General features: G+C 34.4%; 1 protein-coding gene across 2 annotated transcripts in view; it reads right to left on the reverse strand.

Moving 5' to 3' along the window:
• ADAMTS19 (ADAM metallopeptidase with thrombospondin type 1 motif 19) overlaps positions 1-20,331 on the reverse strand; it is a 236,414-nt gene that overhangs the window by 95,919 nt on the left and 120,164 nt on the right. For both annotated transcript variants that reach the window (XM_070234436.1, XM_023617756.2), the window contains 2 exons: positions 12,195-12,335; positions 10,576-10,726 (listed from right to left, as the gene is read on the reverse strand). In XM_070234436.1, coding sequence (XP_070090537.1) covers positions 10,576-10,726; positions 12,195-12,335 — 292 coding nt within the window. The remainder of the gene's footprint in view (positions 1-10,575; positions 10,727-12,194; positions 12,336-20,331) is intronic.

Here is a 20,331-nt window from a genome sequence, read left to right on the forward strand (position 1 = left end):
CATTAGTTAACCAATGCATACTGAACTAAAGCAAATCTTCTATGCTGTACTTTTAAAATAATACTTGCTTGTTGAACACTGTTGGTGGTCTAAATTCTGACCTCCCACCGTTATCTGCTACTCAAAACAGCAGGTACTCTAATTGAGTCCCACTTGAGGCACTGAGAACATAAAAGCAAACTTGGCAGCGTTTCAAGATAAGCACAGTCATGTAGAGTAAATCTCTCATACAGGAGATCTCTTTACCCTTTATGTTCTGCAGGTCTAGGGATCTTACGGTAAGTAAATCACAGCCTCATTCTTAAAAATAACTCAGATTCAGGATTTCAAACCAAACTGTCAAAAGTAAAGCAAGATAATATTGAAGAAATGGTATGGACTCTTTTCACCTTGAGAGGCAGAATATCTCAGATGTATGATATTAGAGCTATATAATATCAAGCCTGTTCTTAAGATAACGTAGGGCAGGGTTGGGTATTTTGTTAGAACCAAACACTCTCCATATGTTAGACAGGCCAGAGTCAAACATTGTTTTCAACTTAATTGCTGAAATCACTTAAGATGTCAATTAAGAAAAGGACTTTAAAACTTAGAAAGCTTTGCACAGAAATCCAGTACAGAAATGCACAACTCAGCATTTCCTTGAAAACTAATAAAATGATACAATATTCCTTTTTTATTCTTCTATAACAAAAAAAGACCACTAAAAGCACATAAGATGAATTCAGATGTTTATTTCATGTAGGCTTTTAAAATGTTTACATGAAAATACTATATATTTTAAATGGAAGACTAATCGTCCATGTATAAATATCATAAAATTTACGTTCAAAGGTAACCTTACCCATGTCTTTCTTTATAGCAAATAGTTTCATTAAGATGTTCTGAAATTTACATTAAAATAAAAAATCTTAAGTGCATATACATGGAAGTAACAACTAAATCTTGGACATATAACTCCTTATTCTTCCAAAATTATCTTCTAAAACACAATTTCAGTAACTTAATAATTGATTGCAAATGCAATTTAGTAGGGGATAATATTTTCAAAAACATTCTTTTTCATTACAGAATACCTTAGTATTATTAAGGATGGAAGACAGGAAGAAATAGAAGAGAAGTATTAAAAAAATAAAAAACAGAGACAAAAGAATAAGAAAAAGCTGAACCTAGTTCTTTGTAAATACTAATAAAACCAAAAATCAAGAAAAAAAGAAGGCAAAAATAAACACTATTAGGAATAAAAAATGAAAGCATAATGACAGATAATGCAAACTTTGAACAGAAATAGGAAGACATTATGAACAACTTTATGCCAATAAACTTGATGACGTATATGAAATGAAAAAATATTCTTCAAAACTTACTAAAACTTACTAAAATCAACCCAAGAACAAATAGAAAAGCTGACCTATTCTGCAACCATAGAATAGTTAAAATTAATTGTTAAAAATCTTCCCACAAAGAACACATCTGGTCCAAAAATTAACAATCTTTTCAGACACTTAGATCCTCAATTTACATAACTCTCTAGAGAACAGGAAAAAAGAGAACACCTCTAAACACACTTTATGATACCCAAACCAGACAGGAATTTTAAAAGAGAATGAAAATAGTGATCTACCTCACTTTTTAACTCAGATTTAAATATGCTAAACAAGTGCTAAGAGACTGAATTCAGTAATGCATTGAAAAATGCAATTATCATGATCAAATTGGGTTTTTCCTTGGAATACAAGGTTACTGTAATACTAGAGATTTGATTAATGTAATCAAGCACATCAATAACTTTAAAATCTATGATAAAAATAAAATCTATGATAAAAAGAATGTGATGCAATTGAATACCCATTCATTAAAAAAAATCTTAGCAAACTAGCTATTGAAGGAGATGTCTTCAGAATTAATGGGCATCTATGAAAATCTACAGCAAACATCAATAAAAACAGTGAAATGTAGAAAATTTTCTTGTAAGATTAGGAAAATGGTAGAGATGCCATCTTGGCACCAACACAAGAAAGTGAACACATGATGTATTCAAAGTGGCAAGAGGAATAAAATAACTGTCAATCTAGACTCCTGAACTCAGCTAAAATTTTATTCAAGACTGAAGGTTAAATAAAGACTGTCAAGGAAACAAAAACTGAGTATTTACCACCAACAGATCTGCCCAAAAAGAACTTCTAAATGATGTCCTTCAAGAAGGAATATGATCTCAGAGAAAAGGACTGAAAAGCAGTGGTGAGCAAAGAGACTGATAAAAATGAGGATAAATCTAAATAAATGTTGATTATGTAAAGAAACAATAATTGAATTATAGCCATTATTATAAACTTTGTTTTCAGTGGGAAGAAATACTAGAAATTTAGCTCATTTACATCCCAAAAACTTTATCCCTTAACAGAGAAGATTCAGACACCGACCGTTAAATAAGTTTTATGTATTCTGTTTCACCTCCCCATATACTTCAAGATTGCTAGTGGCAGAAGTTGAGAAATAGAAATGGGAAGGAAAATGTAGTTTACGCATAGCCAACAAATAAAGCAGTGAGCTGCAAAAGACTCCTCAATAGAACATATCAGAATGTGTTAAGGAAAGTCAAGGAGTAAGAAGAAATTTAGAGAAAGGAGAACTGTCAGTATGTAGTTAATGAAGCCCCCCAAAAAAGAAAAAAACATGAAAAGTGGAAAGGAACTATTTGATATATTTGAAAGAAAAATGATCCAGAATTTCCTAGTATGAAAGAGAGACATAAGATAAAAAGATCCCCCTTCTGGAATGGTGGAGTAAGTTCCAAGAAGACCAGCCCTCCAGTAGATAATAACCATAAACTATGGACAGAACACAAAAAATAACTTCCTGATGGTTCTGGAGAGTGAAGAAAAGCAGATAAATTTTTTAGAGGAGCTGAAGGTATTGGTACAAGTTGAGTTCGCCATCTTTGCAACTTTGACCTAATAGTAGCCTGTGGTCTGTGCATGACAACGAGTGGCTAAATCAACAGTGAAAAACAGGCCATTGTTTTAGACTCCTAAAGACAGAAACCAGGATGGTCAATGCTGCCAAAAACTGAAAGAACAATCCAAAAGGAAGAGAGTTAGGGAAGCCTAAGTCTTTAGCTAACATGTGACCCACATATACATGGGACACACTCCAAATAGCCCAGATAAAGTAAGAGTGAACTGATCCAAGATACGAGGTGCTGTCTACAGTAGGTAAGACAAAGTTTCCAGTTTGAATCTATCAAACTTAATTGTCTGTGAAAACAAAAGACAAAACACTCTTTGGAGGAATAAAACAGAATCCAAGGTATCTGCAGCAGGGGTCAGCAAACTTTTTCTGTAAAATGACAAATAGAATATAACTCAGGTTTGTGAGCCATATAGTCTCTGTTGCAACTAGTCAACACTGTCATTGTAGCTTGAAGGCAGCCAAAGAGAACATGTGAACAAATGAGGGTGACTATGTTTCAGTAAAACTTTATCTACAAAAACAGGAAGCCAGTCCATAGGCAACAGTTTGTAAGAAAATAATGTATTAATACATAATGTGTTACTGTATTAATACTGCAGAATAAAAACTATGTCTACACAAATAATCATTCACAAGTGTTCAGAGTAGACTGACTCACAATAGATAACATCCCAGATGTCTATTAAGAGGTGACTTAATAAACAAAATAGTTTACCTACCAGTGGAATACTATTCAGCAAGAAAAAAGAACCAGTTACTGATACATATAAAAACATATAAAGAATGTATGACTTTTGAATGCAGATGAAAATTTGGTTTTTCCAATGGAAAACAGGAAAGGAGAAAAAGAGGAAAAAGTAGAGGACAAATATGAAACACAAACATAGAATAGGTTGACAGAATAAAGATCCTAAAAACCACTAGTTCAAATAAATGTAAAATTGTTAAACTAGCTGAAGAAAATACAAAAACTACTACATTGGTTTAACCAGAAAAATATAAAATCTAGCAATTGCTTTTCTCTAGTAGATATATCTATCTATCTATATCCATATCCATATTTATATTTATATCTGGCAAGGTTGAAGATGAAGGTATGGAAAATATTAGCCAGGATAGTGGTTTTAATGCCTGGCAAAATAAATCTTAAGGCACAAGTCATTAAAAAAAAATGGAAAAGGAAAAAACAGAGCAAGCAGACAAGAAACCATAAATGTGTATGCACCTAGTAATATAACTCAACATTATATAAGGTAACAATAGAATTACAAGGAGATAAAAAATAACAGTTTGAGTTGGGTACTTTAAAACATGCCTATCAGTTACTGATAGATCAACCAAACCAAAATAAGCAAACAAATAGATATTTTGAATAATAATATTAATATGCTTCATCTGAGATCTAGTGGTAGATAATGAACTTTAAAGAATACACATTCTTTGAAGTATACAGAGAACAATTACTAAAATTCATCATGTATGACATTAAACAGCAAACTAATAAATTTTAAAGAGGTGGCACCATAAGGACTACTTCATCTTATTTCAGTGCAATAAAAGTAGGCATAAATAATAAAAAATTATCTTTTAAAAACTTCCTTCATTAATAAATTAAAAATTAAATCCATAATGTCTCTGGGGCTAAAGAAATATTTAAGGCGAAAGAAAATGAATGTACCATATAAGAATTTAATTCCAGAGTAGGGAAGAATTCGCATAAGACGAAAACAAAACAAAACAAAATCAAACCAAAACACCACAGTCTTAATGGGAAAATTTGACGGATTTGACCACCTCAAAATTAAAAGACTAAGGACACTGTAGAAAAAGTTAACACACAAATGACTCACTATTTACAAATAAAAACCAGAAAATTGAAAAATGGTCAAAAATGTAAATAGATCATTTACAAGAATAGGGACTTTAACAATAAAAGCCCATGTCAGTAAGAAGTCATGGAAAAAACTTAGTTCTAAGAAAAGAAATGAAAGAACTAGATTATCTAGTCAAATAAAGTGCATCAAACTCATGTCCTCACAGACTGCGCAGGACTCAAGCTCAAAGGACAAGATGAAGCTCTGGTTAGATGGCAAAGCAGGCACAATCAACTTCTGGTAGTTTTAACCCACCACAACTTTATTGATCTTCCAGGAAGAAAGGGCTTTAAAAATCTACAACTTCACCAACCTTGACATGATTTATCAATGATGCTGTCTTAGTTGCCCAAGCAACTACTGGCCATCAAGGGCCACTTCATGGCAAGCCTTTTTAAGTCGAAATTCCTGTTGACTCTGGAATTTCACAATGGCAAATCACAGCAACTGTCTTCTAGAATTCTTCATACGCTACCTCATTTCAATGCCAGCCTGTTCATTGGATCTAAAGAGAGGTTTTAGAAGTGTGACACATACTGATGTATTAAGTTGATGAAAGAGAAATGTAAAACTGAAACTTTATATGCTACTTTTTAAAGTCACCATATGATTCAATTACACTAGAAAGTTTTCTATACTATATAATATGTTTTCTATACTATATAATAAGTTTCTATTCTATATGATGTTTTGATAACTTTCTTATATAGTAATAATAACTTTCTATACTATACAATGTTTTCTGTACCATATAATATGCATACAATTAATACTATGCCTAATCCAAAACCAAAGGCAGAAGCTTAAGTTTCCTGGAGGTCTTCAATTTTTTAGCACACTTTCTTCTTACTCAAAAAACATAAATCTTGTGTGGCCACTTCTTACTGTTTCTAGGGAAACATTCATACCTCTGTATTCTTAGCCAGGCTAAGTAACTTCAAGCAGCCATTACAATGACTTGATGCAGCTGGAGCTGGCTCAGCCACAAGATGCCAGATGGCCTAGAGGCAGGACTTGCTTAGGACTCAGGAACAAGACCATCGGAGAAGTTAGCAAATTAACATAGAAGAGTGAAGTATTATTACTGGGGGCTTAAGATGCTTCATAAGCATCTCTACAGCTATGCCTTGAAACATTTTGCAGATGTAAGTTGCTATCCTAAGGGTAAATTTATATCATTGATTAGATCAGCATGTATGTAATGTTGGAGTCTCTGGTGCTTGTATATAACTATCCGTGTACAAGTATGGAAGAGCAATGTCTAATTCAAATACCATGGACCAACTGCCATTTTCTCTAAGATTCTATGAGAAACATGTTGAAAAGTTGCCATGAATCTTCACTCCATGCAGCTTGATACTTATTTATAATTGATTGGAAATGAGATGCTCCTAAGGATGCCTGATTAACTCATGTATAAGCTGTGAAACATAAGCTATCTACTCTTATAGGTTGACTTTTATGCAGCCACTAAGTTAATCTCTAGAAGGTTATCTTCATGTTATCTTGGCATATTATATATCTTAGAATCAACTATTTATAAAAGTAAAAATTTAGAATCATTACTCCATCATTCAATTGATTCACTTACTCATTTAACAAATATTTATTGTTTTAAGTGCTAGAGGTACAGTGATAAGAAAGACTGACGACTACTCTGATGTTATGAAGCTTGCCTTCCAGGAGATTCATTTTGTACAAAACCTAGATGACAGATTGGTAGATGTGGTGACTCCATATGTATCCACTTGAAGGTATATGTGCGTGGCTTACCAAGAAGAGCTCTTCAATCTTCCACACTAAAACTATTTCCCGTTCTATTTTTTTTCTTTTTTAAAGATTTTATTTTTCTCCTTTTTCTCCCCAAAGCTCCCTGGTACATAGTTGTATATTTCGTTGTGGGTCCTTCTAGTTGTGGCATGTGGGATGCCGCCTCAGCGTGGTCTGATGAGCAGTGCCATGTCCGCGCCCAGGATTCGAACCAACGAAACACTGGGCCACCTGCAGCGGAGCGCGCGAACTTAACCACTCGGCCACGGGGCTGGCCCCTCCCATTCTATTTTTAAGTTATACCTTCTGACACATTATTTGTTCAGAGATTTCCAGATAGATTCAAGTATCAGTGTACCAAACCCTGTGGGAAAATCATATCAATTGCATATGTTCAGACTTCATGTTACTCCACTTGTCTTCAGCTTTTTGAACAGCTAATCTTTTCCACTTTGAAAAATGTCTTCACTTAGCACCAGAGTCTCACTTTCTATTGGTTCTATTCCGACCAACATATTTATTCAGAGTTTTAATTGTTGTTTTCTCTTTATCTTCCTAACCTCCAAATATCGTAGTGACCAAGTTCTCAGTCCTACAACTTTTTCTCTTCCATCTAACTCATTTCCTAATGCTATTATTTAATAACATGTCTTCAACATCACCGTCTTGTTGACGACTTCTAGATTTATATCTATCCGAGACCAACTTACATCTCCACATGGACATCTAATGGGTATCTTAAACCTAAAACATAACCAAAACTGCATTCCAGGGCATTTTGCTTTCTGTTTCCTGTTGCTATATTCCTCCCAAGATAAATGCATGGCTTGCTTTCTTACTTCCTTCAGATCTTTAAACAAATGTCACCTTCCCAGATCAGCCTATATAAAACAGTACCATTCCCACCCTCTCATCCCTGGTTGTATTCCCTACCCTTCTTGCCTGAGATTATATTTCTCCAAAATACTTACCACCAACTGACATATTATATATGTATTTGCTTATTGTCTATTTCTTCCACTATAATGTAAGCTCCATGAAGGCGGGGTCTTTGTTTCTTGCTGTATTAGCAGCACATAGAATAGTCTCTGGAAAGTAGTTGGAATTCAATAAATATTTGTCAAATCAATGACTGAGTTTGTAAATAATCCCTTCAATAGTTCTATCTACCTACCTATCTATCTACCCACCTACCTACTTACCTATTTATCTATCTAGTTCCTACACTTTGTATGCTGTGCTAATTTGAGATTAGAATGACGATTTTCAAGGGCAGTATCAGAATACTATATTTTAGAACCACAGAAGCCCAGCCTCTTAGCTCTAAGAGACTCTGAAAGATAACGTTGTCCCATTTCTTGTTCTATAGATTGTGGCTTAGAAAGAAAAAGATCTCTGACTAAGGTTACACAACTAACAAGAGGCAGAACCACTGTCAGTGCTCAGGCCTCAGGCCCTCCAGCCTGCGCTCCTGACCAAACCCCAACTCAGAGGCGCTGCTTTTCTTTGGCTGCCCACAGCAGCCCAGTCCTTCCTGGCATTGTTTTTAAAATTGTCCTTGATAAAGATTACACACAGATAGAACTAGAGAAAAAACTAATTTTAGAAATAAAAAAGTCACACATACAAAATTTGAGAGGAAAAAAACAATATCTAAAACTTCATTTTATTTGCAAAATGCCTAGTTTAAAACAGGGCATCATCCTAAGATACTGAGAAACATAGATTTTAAAATCCCCATAAACACTTATACTTTCAGAGATGGAAAAAAATCTGTGCAAGTGGGTTAGTGAGAAATGACCAGATAAGTAGAGCAAATAGCCGAGAAAAACAAAATAAATCACTTAAGACATTTCTTAGTCCTAATGGCATAGGTGCTGCAGCAGATAAAATGAATTCAGTTTAAATACAGGATCTGACCTAAGGTGTTTCCCATCCAGAAGACGATATGTACAGAAGTTTGAGCTCCTTAGGAGGCAGTAGAGCACAGTGGTTATAACGTACTCTGTTCTCTGGATTTGCATCTAACACTCCCTCTTAATAGGTGTAAGAACTTAGTTGTTCTAACTTCTATAGGCCTCAAATGATCTGTAAAATAGGGCTGAATGATAACTATGGCATACAATTTTTAAAAGAATCGAATTAGAACATAAACATAAATGATTTACATACTTTATGACATGTATTTTAGAGTTCTAAATATTGTAGAATGGTACTAGAAAAATTTAACTAACTGCAATAGGATATACATTAAAAATTATTTCTAAAAGTAACGTTTGTGAAAAGCAATCTAAAATTTACCAAAATCATGTTTGTGGTTGATCATTTGCTTAAGATTTCCTAACACTTGGGGTACTTTATAAAATATGAAAATTTTCCCTTATCAGCTCTATCAATTCTCTATACTGCATGAACTTAAACTGTGTCCTACACAATACTACAAGGGTAAACGTAGACGGCCTACTCTGTTTTCCAAAACAATGCTAATTTCAGCATGTAAAAATGTCTACCCACAAAATCAACCCTGTGTACTTCAAAATATTCATTTTATCATGAAGTTTTAAGAAAGAAGATTGTGACCCAATTTTTGATTGGCTAAAGGCCTGCAGGTGAGAGTAGAGTGAAGAAGGTTGGTAGATGAGATCACAGAGGTTTCAGGGACAGACGGTATAGAGCCGAGCTGACCACCGTCATCATTATACCTGATGCTAAGTTCCAAGAATCCAGGGCTCTGCCACATGTAGACCTTGGGAATCAGGTCACAATCACACTCCTACACGAGTTCCTTCTGAGCTTCACTATCGCCAGGTGAGTGTTACAATCGACATATCCTTTCACACGTCACATTTAATGCAGCTCCATCTCCTTCATACATTCACTAATTTTAATCTTAAATCAGTTATTCACTGAGTGCTTCCCATTTGCCAACCACTGGGCTAGATGCTGGAGAAACACTCTCTGTCCTCATGGAGCTTACACACTAATGCGGGAAATTGAGAAGAAAGTAATAAGCAAACAAGTGAACAACTCCTTTGATAAGAATCAGAAAGCAGGGAGAGCATAAAATACGTCATAATGCCATATACTCTTTTCCTTATAATGGATTTTAATTACGCTACCAGTAATTCAAAACAGCATTATCTTCAACAAAGCCAAACTCCTTTGAGGCAATCATAGAAATGCAGGTAGAGTGAAATACAGCTACCAATTCACCTTAAGCATGGTTATCAGTTTATTCCTGAAATACAAAGTGTGTGTGAGAGTGTGTACTAGAAGAGATGGGCAGATGCGGCATGGGCAGCAGGAAGAGAGAAGGAAAGAAAGAAGGAAGGGTAAATAGAGCTAAAATTCTTGCATCGATAAGAAGGTCTTCAGACTTCAGACTTTCTAGACAGGTACAACTGGCCTCTCTGAGTAATCAGTGACCATTTGAATACTAACACATAGACACTGCTTAGTTAACCCTCATACGGTTATCCTTTTCCTCTAGTTTACTTAGAAATGCACTCTCTAATTTTTGTTCCTGTAGAACATATTTTTGACATTTTATTTTCAAGGTTAAAAGACATAACTCTTCCTCCACAATTACATGTTCATACATCGTTTTTATTACATTTCACCCAGTGACCTACGATTTAAGAAAGTCAGAGATTTAAAATAGAAGCACTGAACTGGCATAATGCAAATACTTCCCTGACTTCAGTGCCATTTTTGAAGTAGGAATTCTTAGGTCATTCCTTCCTGACTTTGAGTAAATGCCCACACCTATTTCTATCACTTCCAAAGTGCCAGAGGAAAAATGCAGAAACCTTCTCTTAAAAAATCTTTCTTTCCAAAATTGGGGTGCTCTTGAGCTACCAACTTTAAAATAAAGTCATCTTGCCCTCCTCCAATCAATATTTCTAAACAATGAATGTGAAGATACACTTAAAAACTCCCACCCGGACACAATCCTTACCTGCATCTCTTGACAAAAGGAAGCCAATGGCCCAAAGAGAATCTGACATTGCTCATCGGCAGTGTATGTCATCCCTGGCAACTTGGAGGGAACCAGCACGGAATTGACACTTTGGGGATTTGTCTGTAGCAAGCAGTTACTGGCCTTTGACCTGGCAATATGCAGATATGTGTAAAATTTTGAATTTAATGTAAAAAGTTGTTATGGTTAGTTAGCATAGCAACAGGAAATATTTTTACAATATTAAAAATATGTTCTCACTTTTATTTATAAACTCTTCTACTAAATCCTCATAGAAATTATTCCATGTACAAGAATCATTTGCTTACAGTTATTTAAGATAATCCTGATAATAATGTTCAAGTTAAGAAAATTTTTTGGTTTAAAAGGTCTTTCATATGGATTAACTCTGATAACCTACGTAACACTGTGAGGTGGTTTTCTTTTACACATTTACAAGATGAAGCAGCTCAGACTCAGACAGCAACTTGCCAAAAAGTAATGTGTGAAGGTAAGAAATCAGCTATATTCAGGGATTTAAAGAGTCTCTGGAAAGCATTCTTAAGTGAGTATTAACAGTATAAATATTTTCGTATTTGACCTTGTAATACAACGTCCATTTATGAAGTGACATTTAATTTGATCAGAGTTCTGATTCATGTGAAGGCAACTATACAAAATCACACATGGTCCTTAGGATCTCATTACAGCCCGGTGAAGGGCTGCTGTTGCAGTGAGGAGGTGTGTTCAAAACATCACATGCACTGATTGCCGTTCTACACTATCACGACAAGGAGCATGCACACATTTCAGAACACAGTTATGATAATGTAACAAACATCATATTTTAGCAGATTTTAATATCCATTTGATAGAAAAAAATAGGCTTGCCGATTTGAATGGTAAGGAGAAATGAATAAAATTTATCTGTGTAGTGAATTTAGCTAGCTAGGTGCTCCTCTATTTCTTACTTACGCTTTTGGATACCTTAAGCATCTCTCTCTTTCTCTCACTAACCACTTTGCATATCACCTACTGTTTCAGCTGCTCTTTCTATTACCAAAGGAATAGGTAAAGAACACGGGCTTTTAAACGAAAATTGGAACAATTACAATACTTTTCTTTTCCCAATCAGACAGAAGCTAAGTGCTAGCACTGTTGAAGGTGGAAAAAAGGTGAATCAAGGACTATTATACTGGTGAAAACTATATATTAATGAGAAAAGATTCAGAGTTTAGAAGCATCACAATGGAAAGGTGGAGATTTTGTTAAAGAGGTTCTTTGTGATAACAACAGAGGTGTTGAGTGATGAGCAATGAGAATATTTCCAGTGGGAAATTTTGAAGAGACAAATACCACAACAGATTATTTTTTATCATCATAAAAATTTTCAACCTTACAAATCATCTTCCCCATCTTTTTATTTGAAAAATGTGGAAACTAAGAAGCAGATGGGTTAAATAATGTGGATGAGTCAATGGAAGAGCCAGGATTGGAACCAGGTGCCTTGATTCCTAATCTGGTGCCCTTCTGCTCTGCCATGCCACCTTCCCTGGGTGGTAGAGGAAACAGGCACACAGAAACATTCACAATGCAACAACAGTAAGTGACCTCAGTACCTTAGAAATCTTTCCAAATCTTCCTTGCTACATCGGGACCATGAAACATCACCAAGATTTTGTCCTTTAATCCATTCACCAGACATGATATGAAGACCATCAGCACATGATGGGTGGTCATTGTCATGATTAATGCCCATGCTGATTCAGAATATAATTAAAATAAAACAATAACATTAAGCAAATATTACTTTTTAATTTCCCATAATAGCAATTAAATAACAGTTAAATACTTAAAATAATGGGAGAGAAATTAGTTTTAAAGATCAAAATAAAATTAGATTTCAGACTGATTTACTTTTTAAATTTTCTTACCCAGATTAAAGGTAAATGTTTTCATTTAGAGCCTATTTTTTAATATATTATTTAGAACATAAAGATTTTATTTAGAACATTTCCCCAATCAACCTAGAAAATAAAATGTTTGGTCATCTATATCACCATAATCTATAGATATATTTTTCACATAGTAGTACATATGAGACACACAGAAATAGTAAGTTTCTATTCAACCACACAAGATTCTTGCTCTTGCCTGGAGATGTTTTATTCATACCTTTTATCAAATCTGAAACCACATTAAACTATCATTTTCCCCTCTGTTTCATTAGACCATCTTCTTGCACGCATTATATAACACAAACCCTCCCTGGGAAACCTTCACCCAAGGGGTCATCTTCACATTTTCTAGTGAATCTTGACTCAGTTGCTTTAAGTTGGAACTCTATTCTAAAAATCTGACTTATCTCCAAATGGAAATACTAGAAAAACATTAAAATCAATGCATCTAAAAACTGCTCTCGTTCTCTCTTTCAAACTTCAGTTTACTCCTGTATTCTTTTTCTCCTTTGCTCTCTTTTCTGTGTCTTTGTTAGCCACCTAGTCTGTCAAATCAAGAATCTTCAGATCACCATTTATTCCTTCTTCTCCCAAATTATCACTCAAGCTATTTTACTTACTAAGTGTTAGGGGCAAGCCCTGCCAATTCTACTTTCTAAATATTTCTCTCAGATATCACCTCCTTTCAATTACTTTTGTTACTATTAACAAAGACTGTATTAACGAAAGACTATATTTAGTCAACAATGACTATGGCATTATGGGTTCTGCACCTCTAGTCTTTACCAACATTCTCCCTTCTTTTCCTCCTACTCTGCCCCAACGAGATCTATTTAAAACATAACTGGATCGCCATTCCTCTGCTTCCAATTACCTATATGGCAATTTCCACCTCTTTAACAAGGTACATAGCCTCTTCATCTTCTAAGTCATTTATTGCATTTTCTTTTCAGCAATACCAAATGATTTATGGTTTCCCAAACATTACACTGTTCCTTATTGTCTTGCAATTAATAGTTATTTAGCATTTTCTATGTGTCATACACCATACAAGGGGGTTTATAAGCTTGAGTTAAACAATTCTCTGAGGTAGGAACTACTATAAGGCCCATTTTGCTAATGGGAAGTAACTTTCCCGAGGTTACACAGTGAGACAGTAGAAAGTGGTGACGTTAGAACTGAGGTGGCTGGCTCTAGAAACAGGTTACTAACCATTACACATCTGACGTTATACGACTTCCATTCCCTCCTCTGCCTTGTCCAAAGTGCTTGTTCTTCAATGTCTTTATCTGGATAAATTCTACTTAATCTTTAAGATTAACGTAGATTATTTCAGGAAGTTTTATTTTACTAACTGCCACCTCACCTATGTGTACTATCTCTTTTTCCCAGCATAGGATTCTGTGAACAACACTGTTATAATGTTTTCTACATCATATTATAGATTTTTACTTTTGGCTATCTCCGAAATGTCTTGAGGATAGGGATTTCCTCATGTCTCTAAGATCCTGGCATATTGGAATCATAATCTATAAACTATGCTTAAATGCTGAACCAAGTCATCATGCAGAATCACTTCTATTTCAGTAAAAATGTTATATAATCACCTATGAATTCTCCGAATGAGGCCATCAAAATAATTGTTTGTGAGTGACAGTTAATAGTGAAGAAGCAGAAAGAGGAAAGTTTGGTTTTGTGCATTCTAAGATGATGCCAAGATAGTCAAGTGTTCCCTTTTCTCATTGTGTAATGATCTGGATAATAAATAAAATGGTCTTTCATAATAAAAAATTGTGAATAAGAAGAATATCTATACTGTATTTTAAAAACCTAATAAAAGAATTGTTAAAAAAGTTGCTAAGGGAAATCACAACTAGACTACTCACATTTTCTTAAATCAAAATAAAAATTTTCAAGACTATTGAACTATATTTTCATTAAAATAAATTAAAAACTTGAATCAAAATTGTTACATTTAATATATTTTTGAGAGGAAAAATGATATCAGTTGAATAAATTAATTTATGAATAAGAGTAATGAATTAAGAGTTCACCATGTTTGCTAACATTAAGGACTATGAAAACTATGGTCTAAATAAAACTAAAAATACATTATTGAATATCATTTTTCACTTTTAGTGTTAGAAAAACTCAGCTAGATGCTGAATCATATTTCTCTTTCCTGGTTTAATTATGCCTTTAAATAGGGTCTGTATCAACACATATTAAAAGAATGATTGACAGAATAGGAAGATAAATGTTTTTCATACTTTGAAGATAAAGAGGAAAAGTAAGAAATTGATTTGAAGTGGTTACGGGCAGTTCAGTTACTGGGGGGTAGAGTGAAAGACATTGGCATTAGAAAGAGATTTGAATTTTGTACCCCCCCATTCATGTGATCAGAGGCAAGTTACATAATAATAAAGAAATGTGCCTCAGTTTCCTCATTGGTTAAATATATTTTCCTGACTGGTTGTGAAGATTACATGAGGATGATGTAAAATGCCTGGCACAGTGCCTGGACTATAGTAGGAACCCATAACTATTCTTTTTATTGGGGCAGAAAATCAGAGAAATTTTATCTTAGCATTTTAATTTGTCAAAAGCACAGACATAAACATCATTAAAGGTAATCCGCTGGATTTACTCACTTTGGTGAAAGTTGTGGACTTAAGGAAAACCAAGTAAACAATAATGGCAAGAATTTACTTTGGATGTTAAATTAAAACAGAAATTGTAAATATGGCACAATCCCACAGATTGACAAAGATGCCTTAATGCACTTCTAACTGTATGGTGCTGATGCAGCCCCCGCCTGCATCACTGTCTCATCTCCACCCGGGATTCTGGCGGCAGCACACTTTGCTGGGTGACCCTCTTATATCAACAGCCACTTGCCATGTGGAACACACTCAACTCTTCCATCTGTGGTGGTGCCGTCTTTCAAATCATACACAAACGCCATTATTTTTGAAAGGCAACTGATCTTTTTCAGAAATAATAAAACTTCTTAAATAATGTGTCCATCTGAGAGAAGGAGAGGGACTGCTTCCAAGATTTAGCAATTTGGACATTTTCCCAAAGTAGCGTAATGCGATTTTCCAAATTGGGAAGATTACAACTTCTCATCCAGATGATCATTTTCCTTTTGGGATCCTGATTCTCATGTAAGAAATTAGCTACAGCCATGCAGAGATCTGATGATTCAAGCATTGTTTACCATTAGTTAAATTTTTCTAAAGCTATTTAACTTGTAACAGAAAAGATTATCATTAAACTGGGACAGGGTTTTTTTTTTTTTTTTTTTTTTGCCACACATCTGGAACTATCAGGCGACATTGCTTAGTCCTGATTGCACAGATTTGAAACAAAACATTTAATTGTGAACCTTTATCTGCTCCAGTCACTACATTAATCATTTACAATGATGATATCATTTAATCCTCACAATATCCCCATAATGTTTCTATTATCATGATTTGTATTCTACAGATGAGAAAGGCGCTGAGGTTAGTGGTGGAGCTGTGACTCAGCCCCAGGCTGTCTGATGGTCAAGCAGACAGACCTCTAAACCACCACACTGTAATGCTTCTCTTTCTAATCAAATCTCTCCATTTATGCCTACGACTTACCATTTTCTGAATAATTTTAAGTATCTCCTCTCTTTTAGCAGAAATGCACCTCTACATATATAGTCCCATAAGCAACTCACATGCATTCTCAGAATAAGACAATAGCAACACCTCTCCTCACACTGTGCAAGTGAGTTATATTTTAATAATCTCAGTTTAAATTCATTTTGACAAAGAGCCTTGGGCAAATAAACTCTCCGCTAACATTGTACATGGTTGTCAAGTCAACTGAAAAAATATTTTTATCTTATAAAACTTCTCAACTTGTTTAAAAGTCCCTGCCAGGAAGTTTTGTGATATCCTGCGGAAAGCTGGAGAAGCATTTGGATTTTGAAGATGGTCCCTTTTGATGTTTAAAGAGTTAGAGAAGAGAACATTTATGAACTCACTCGCATTTTTTGGATAATTTGGAAAGGCTCAGATTTGTAAACAGTAATACTTTAAAAGTGTAGACTTTTTTGTGCTGAATACATTAAACATTTTATCATGATATACCAATTCCTACCAAAAGTCATATATTATATGGAAAACTTACTTTAAAAAAAGAAAAAGATTATCACAATGTCTAACTGGAAGTGGATTATATTTCCACAAAATGACACTTAATTTCATACAATTCAGTGGCTACATCTAATTTGATATAACTTCACTACTGTGTGCTCATGGAAAAAAAAGCCCAACATTAAGAAATACATGCTATTTTCATTACTTTTTACGTTTTAAATCATTTCAACTTGCACAAAATAATTAAATATGTACTTCTCTCCGCAAGTCAAAAGGCAATGTAAAGCAAGTCAGCAAGGAGATAAAAAAACTAGAGGTTAGAAAGAAAAGAAGAGGTACAAAAATTGAGATTCCTTTTGACTTTACTGTGCATTACAAAACAGGTTTATCTAGCAATTCAACGAACACTTGTGGAGAACCCCCTATATGCTGGGTACTATACTGAGCTGGGGTCATAAAAATGAGTAAGATCTAGTTCTTACCCTCAAGGAGTTTATTATCTACTGGGGTTGGAATACTATCTCTTTCCCTCACCTGACTAATAGATGCCTGGATCCTGTTAGTTCTATATTCCTTAAGGCTCTCCCACCCACCGCCCCCTTTCTGCCACCACTGCTATCAACCAAGACAAGTATTGATTCTCTTCACTTCTGGTTTATTGCAATGTCTGTCCAACTGACCTCTTGCCCCTTAACTCTTTGTCTTAATTAAACCATGCTTTAATTAGCTTCTTGTGAATGATCTAATGCAAAAAAAACTAGTTTTCTAGGCCAAATCTTTTAATTTTCCTTGGCAAAATATGAATAATGAACCATGTGCTTTAGAATCGTAGGGCATGGTGATGGTGGGTTACTTAAAATGCATATTCCTGGGCCCTACCCCAACAACTCAAAGAAAATATTTAGCGATAACGTCTAAGAAACTTCATTTTAACACATGTTCTAGATGATTCTTACCCACTCAAACTTTTGAGAACCAATGATCTACAGGATAAAATCCAAACTTTATCCTGTTTTTCAAACGATCTGTAAACTGACTTCAATCTAATTTATTAGAACAGTTAATTCCAGCCTACTTTTTGATACATTTCTGTCCTATCAGAATGCTTTCCCCAGCTTATCTGTATTTACAAATGCAACTCGAATTTTAAGATCGTCTTCCTCTATAAAGGACACTTCAATAAATTCTAGCATATATTTCTTATGACCCTTAACCTCTATGCCCTTCAGATATATGGCACATAAGACATACTATAATTACCTTCTACTGCTGGTGAATTTTAAATAATATAAACTATCACTGCATAGAATTTAAGTGTTCAGAGAACAAGAATTGTCATATTTTCTTTTTAATTCCTTGAAATATTTAGTTCAATACCTTATTAAATAAATGTCTACAGACTTATGAACTGATATAGAATCATAGATGCAACTAAATATTCTGTAAAGTTGATGGAAAATTGAAACTAATGTAGCCTCTTACTGACTTAGAGAAACCATAAGTCAGAAAAATCTCTAGGTGAACTACTCAACGAAGGTTGCTTGCCTCACTCTAGACCATGTATTTGCCAAGATACATCAGAGAAATGCAAACAGAAAGCCAGTTCTTGTAAGGCCATTCATAGCTGGGTGATTTTTTCCTCTCTTCCACCTACTCACTATGACATCCAAACCCACATTTGGAGAGAATCTGGTGTGGGAGTGCTGCCACATCTATATTGGCTGAAGTCCCATTATGATTATTAACTTGGACAAACTACTTATTACTTAAACTGGTATCACTATCTAAATAAAGTATCAGATACAAATGCTGTATTAGTGGTCTTACAAGAGTCTCCATATTAAGCACGCCTCCTGCCAATCCAGTAAGAATTCTGAAGGATATGAAATAACTCCTTGAATGAAGAGAGAGATGTATAGTCAGTGGAGGCTGAAAATCAACTTTTTATATTAAAGCATTCATAAAAATAATTATAATACTACTAATTATTTTTATTATTCATTCACTCTGTATTATGGGTCAACCACTGTGCTATGCAATTAAAGCATCACCAATCTAATAATGAACATTGAAAAAAAAAATTCAAATTTTAGGGATGAAGAAAATTAGTTCAGACAGATTGACTTACCCAAAGTTCATTCAGCAAGTGGTTGACATGACAAGAAGTCAAGTTCAAGTCTGTAATTCTCTAATACACCTTCTCACTCACCTGCTCACTGAGTAGTTTCTAACTTTACCCATGGCAGGTGTGCTAGAGGAAGATATTTGAGACTTTTGCTACTGGGAATTCTAACAAGTACAACGTAGGAACAGTAAAATTACATGTAGCCATTACCAATTTTAGTGGGTCAAGGGAAATTAATTAGAGAATAATTAATTTTGAACATTTTAAGGAGCAATGGACTTCTAGAGATAGAAGTATATTTGCTTTTTGTCTATTATAGCAATCTATTATTATTTCATGTATTTCCCATTCTAACAGTCTTAGATGATAACATGTTGCCTTTATCTTCATTTCCTATTTACTTCATGCTGTTTGTCTACTCTCCCTTTAGAATGTGTCTTCTCTTTTTTACAGTAGATATACTGATGCACATCAATGCAAAATGAAAGGCAAAAATTTTATACCCTTCTAAAAAGCGCTCTTCAGGCAAGCTGAAGGAGAGAAGCCAAATTTATGTTTGACAGGATGTCTTCTGGGACATATGTTAGCTTCTTATTGAATTAGTAGAATTTTATATTAAATAGTCCTATTGCTAAAACTGCTGGATTTGGCCCTTCCGAGTCCATGGCTTCAGGACTTGCATGAAACAGTTAGACAGGCCTGCCACCAGACTTCAAAGTAGACTCAGCCTAACTGATATATAATTTAACTATTGTATTTCCACATTGTTTATTTTATATAGGAATTTAAAATGTCATGATGTATCAAAAGGAAAAGTATTTTGCCATATTTATAATTGTTTAGTCATAAAACTGCATTTTCTTTTACTCAGTCAAGCCAGCTGCATTCCTTGATCCAAACTAATTCCTCTTCTCTACTTCTGGAACTCAACTGCCTTCTACTCTGGATCTCAAGATGCCTGTCCAACAGATGAGTATTCATACAACAAATGCTTATTCATTCATACAACAAATGTTTGAGTGCCTATAATATACAATGCACTCAACTTTGTGCTGTGGGAGAAAAAACATATTAGATAGTAATCTTGTTTTCATAGAGATTGCTGTCCAGTTGAGTGTGTGTGTTTGTGTGTGTGTGTAAATTTCAGAAAAAAATCAGTATATAGTAGAAATTAAGTGACAGTGATATTTGCAATAAATAGAGCAAGGAAGTTGAAAAAGGAAATATATTTTCAGCCAGACTTTCAGGTCTAATTTCACAAAAAGATAGCATTTATCCTGGCCATTAATGGATAAGTAAAATTGGAAGAGATATAGATTAGTAAGGCTGGGAGTTGGGACAGTGAAAAAGCATTAATAAAGACCTGAAGTTTGAAAATTATGGATTGCTTGCATTCATGAAATAGAGAAGTGGATTATAAAGTCAGAAAGGTAGATTGGGACTACTCTATAAAAGTCATGAATCTAAGGCTAAGGAATTTGGAGTTCATCCATTACGTGGTAAGGGGCAATAAAGATTTCTGGACTGAAGATCAGTA

This window comes from Equus caballus, chromosome 14 (genome assembly GCF_041296265.1).
Source record: "Equus caballus isolate H_3958 breed thoroughbred chromosome 14, TB-T2T, whole genome shotgun sequence".
Taxonomy (NCBI): Eukaryota; Metazoa; Chordata; class Mammalia; order Perissodactyla; family Equidae; genus Equus; species Equus caballus.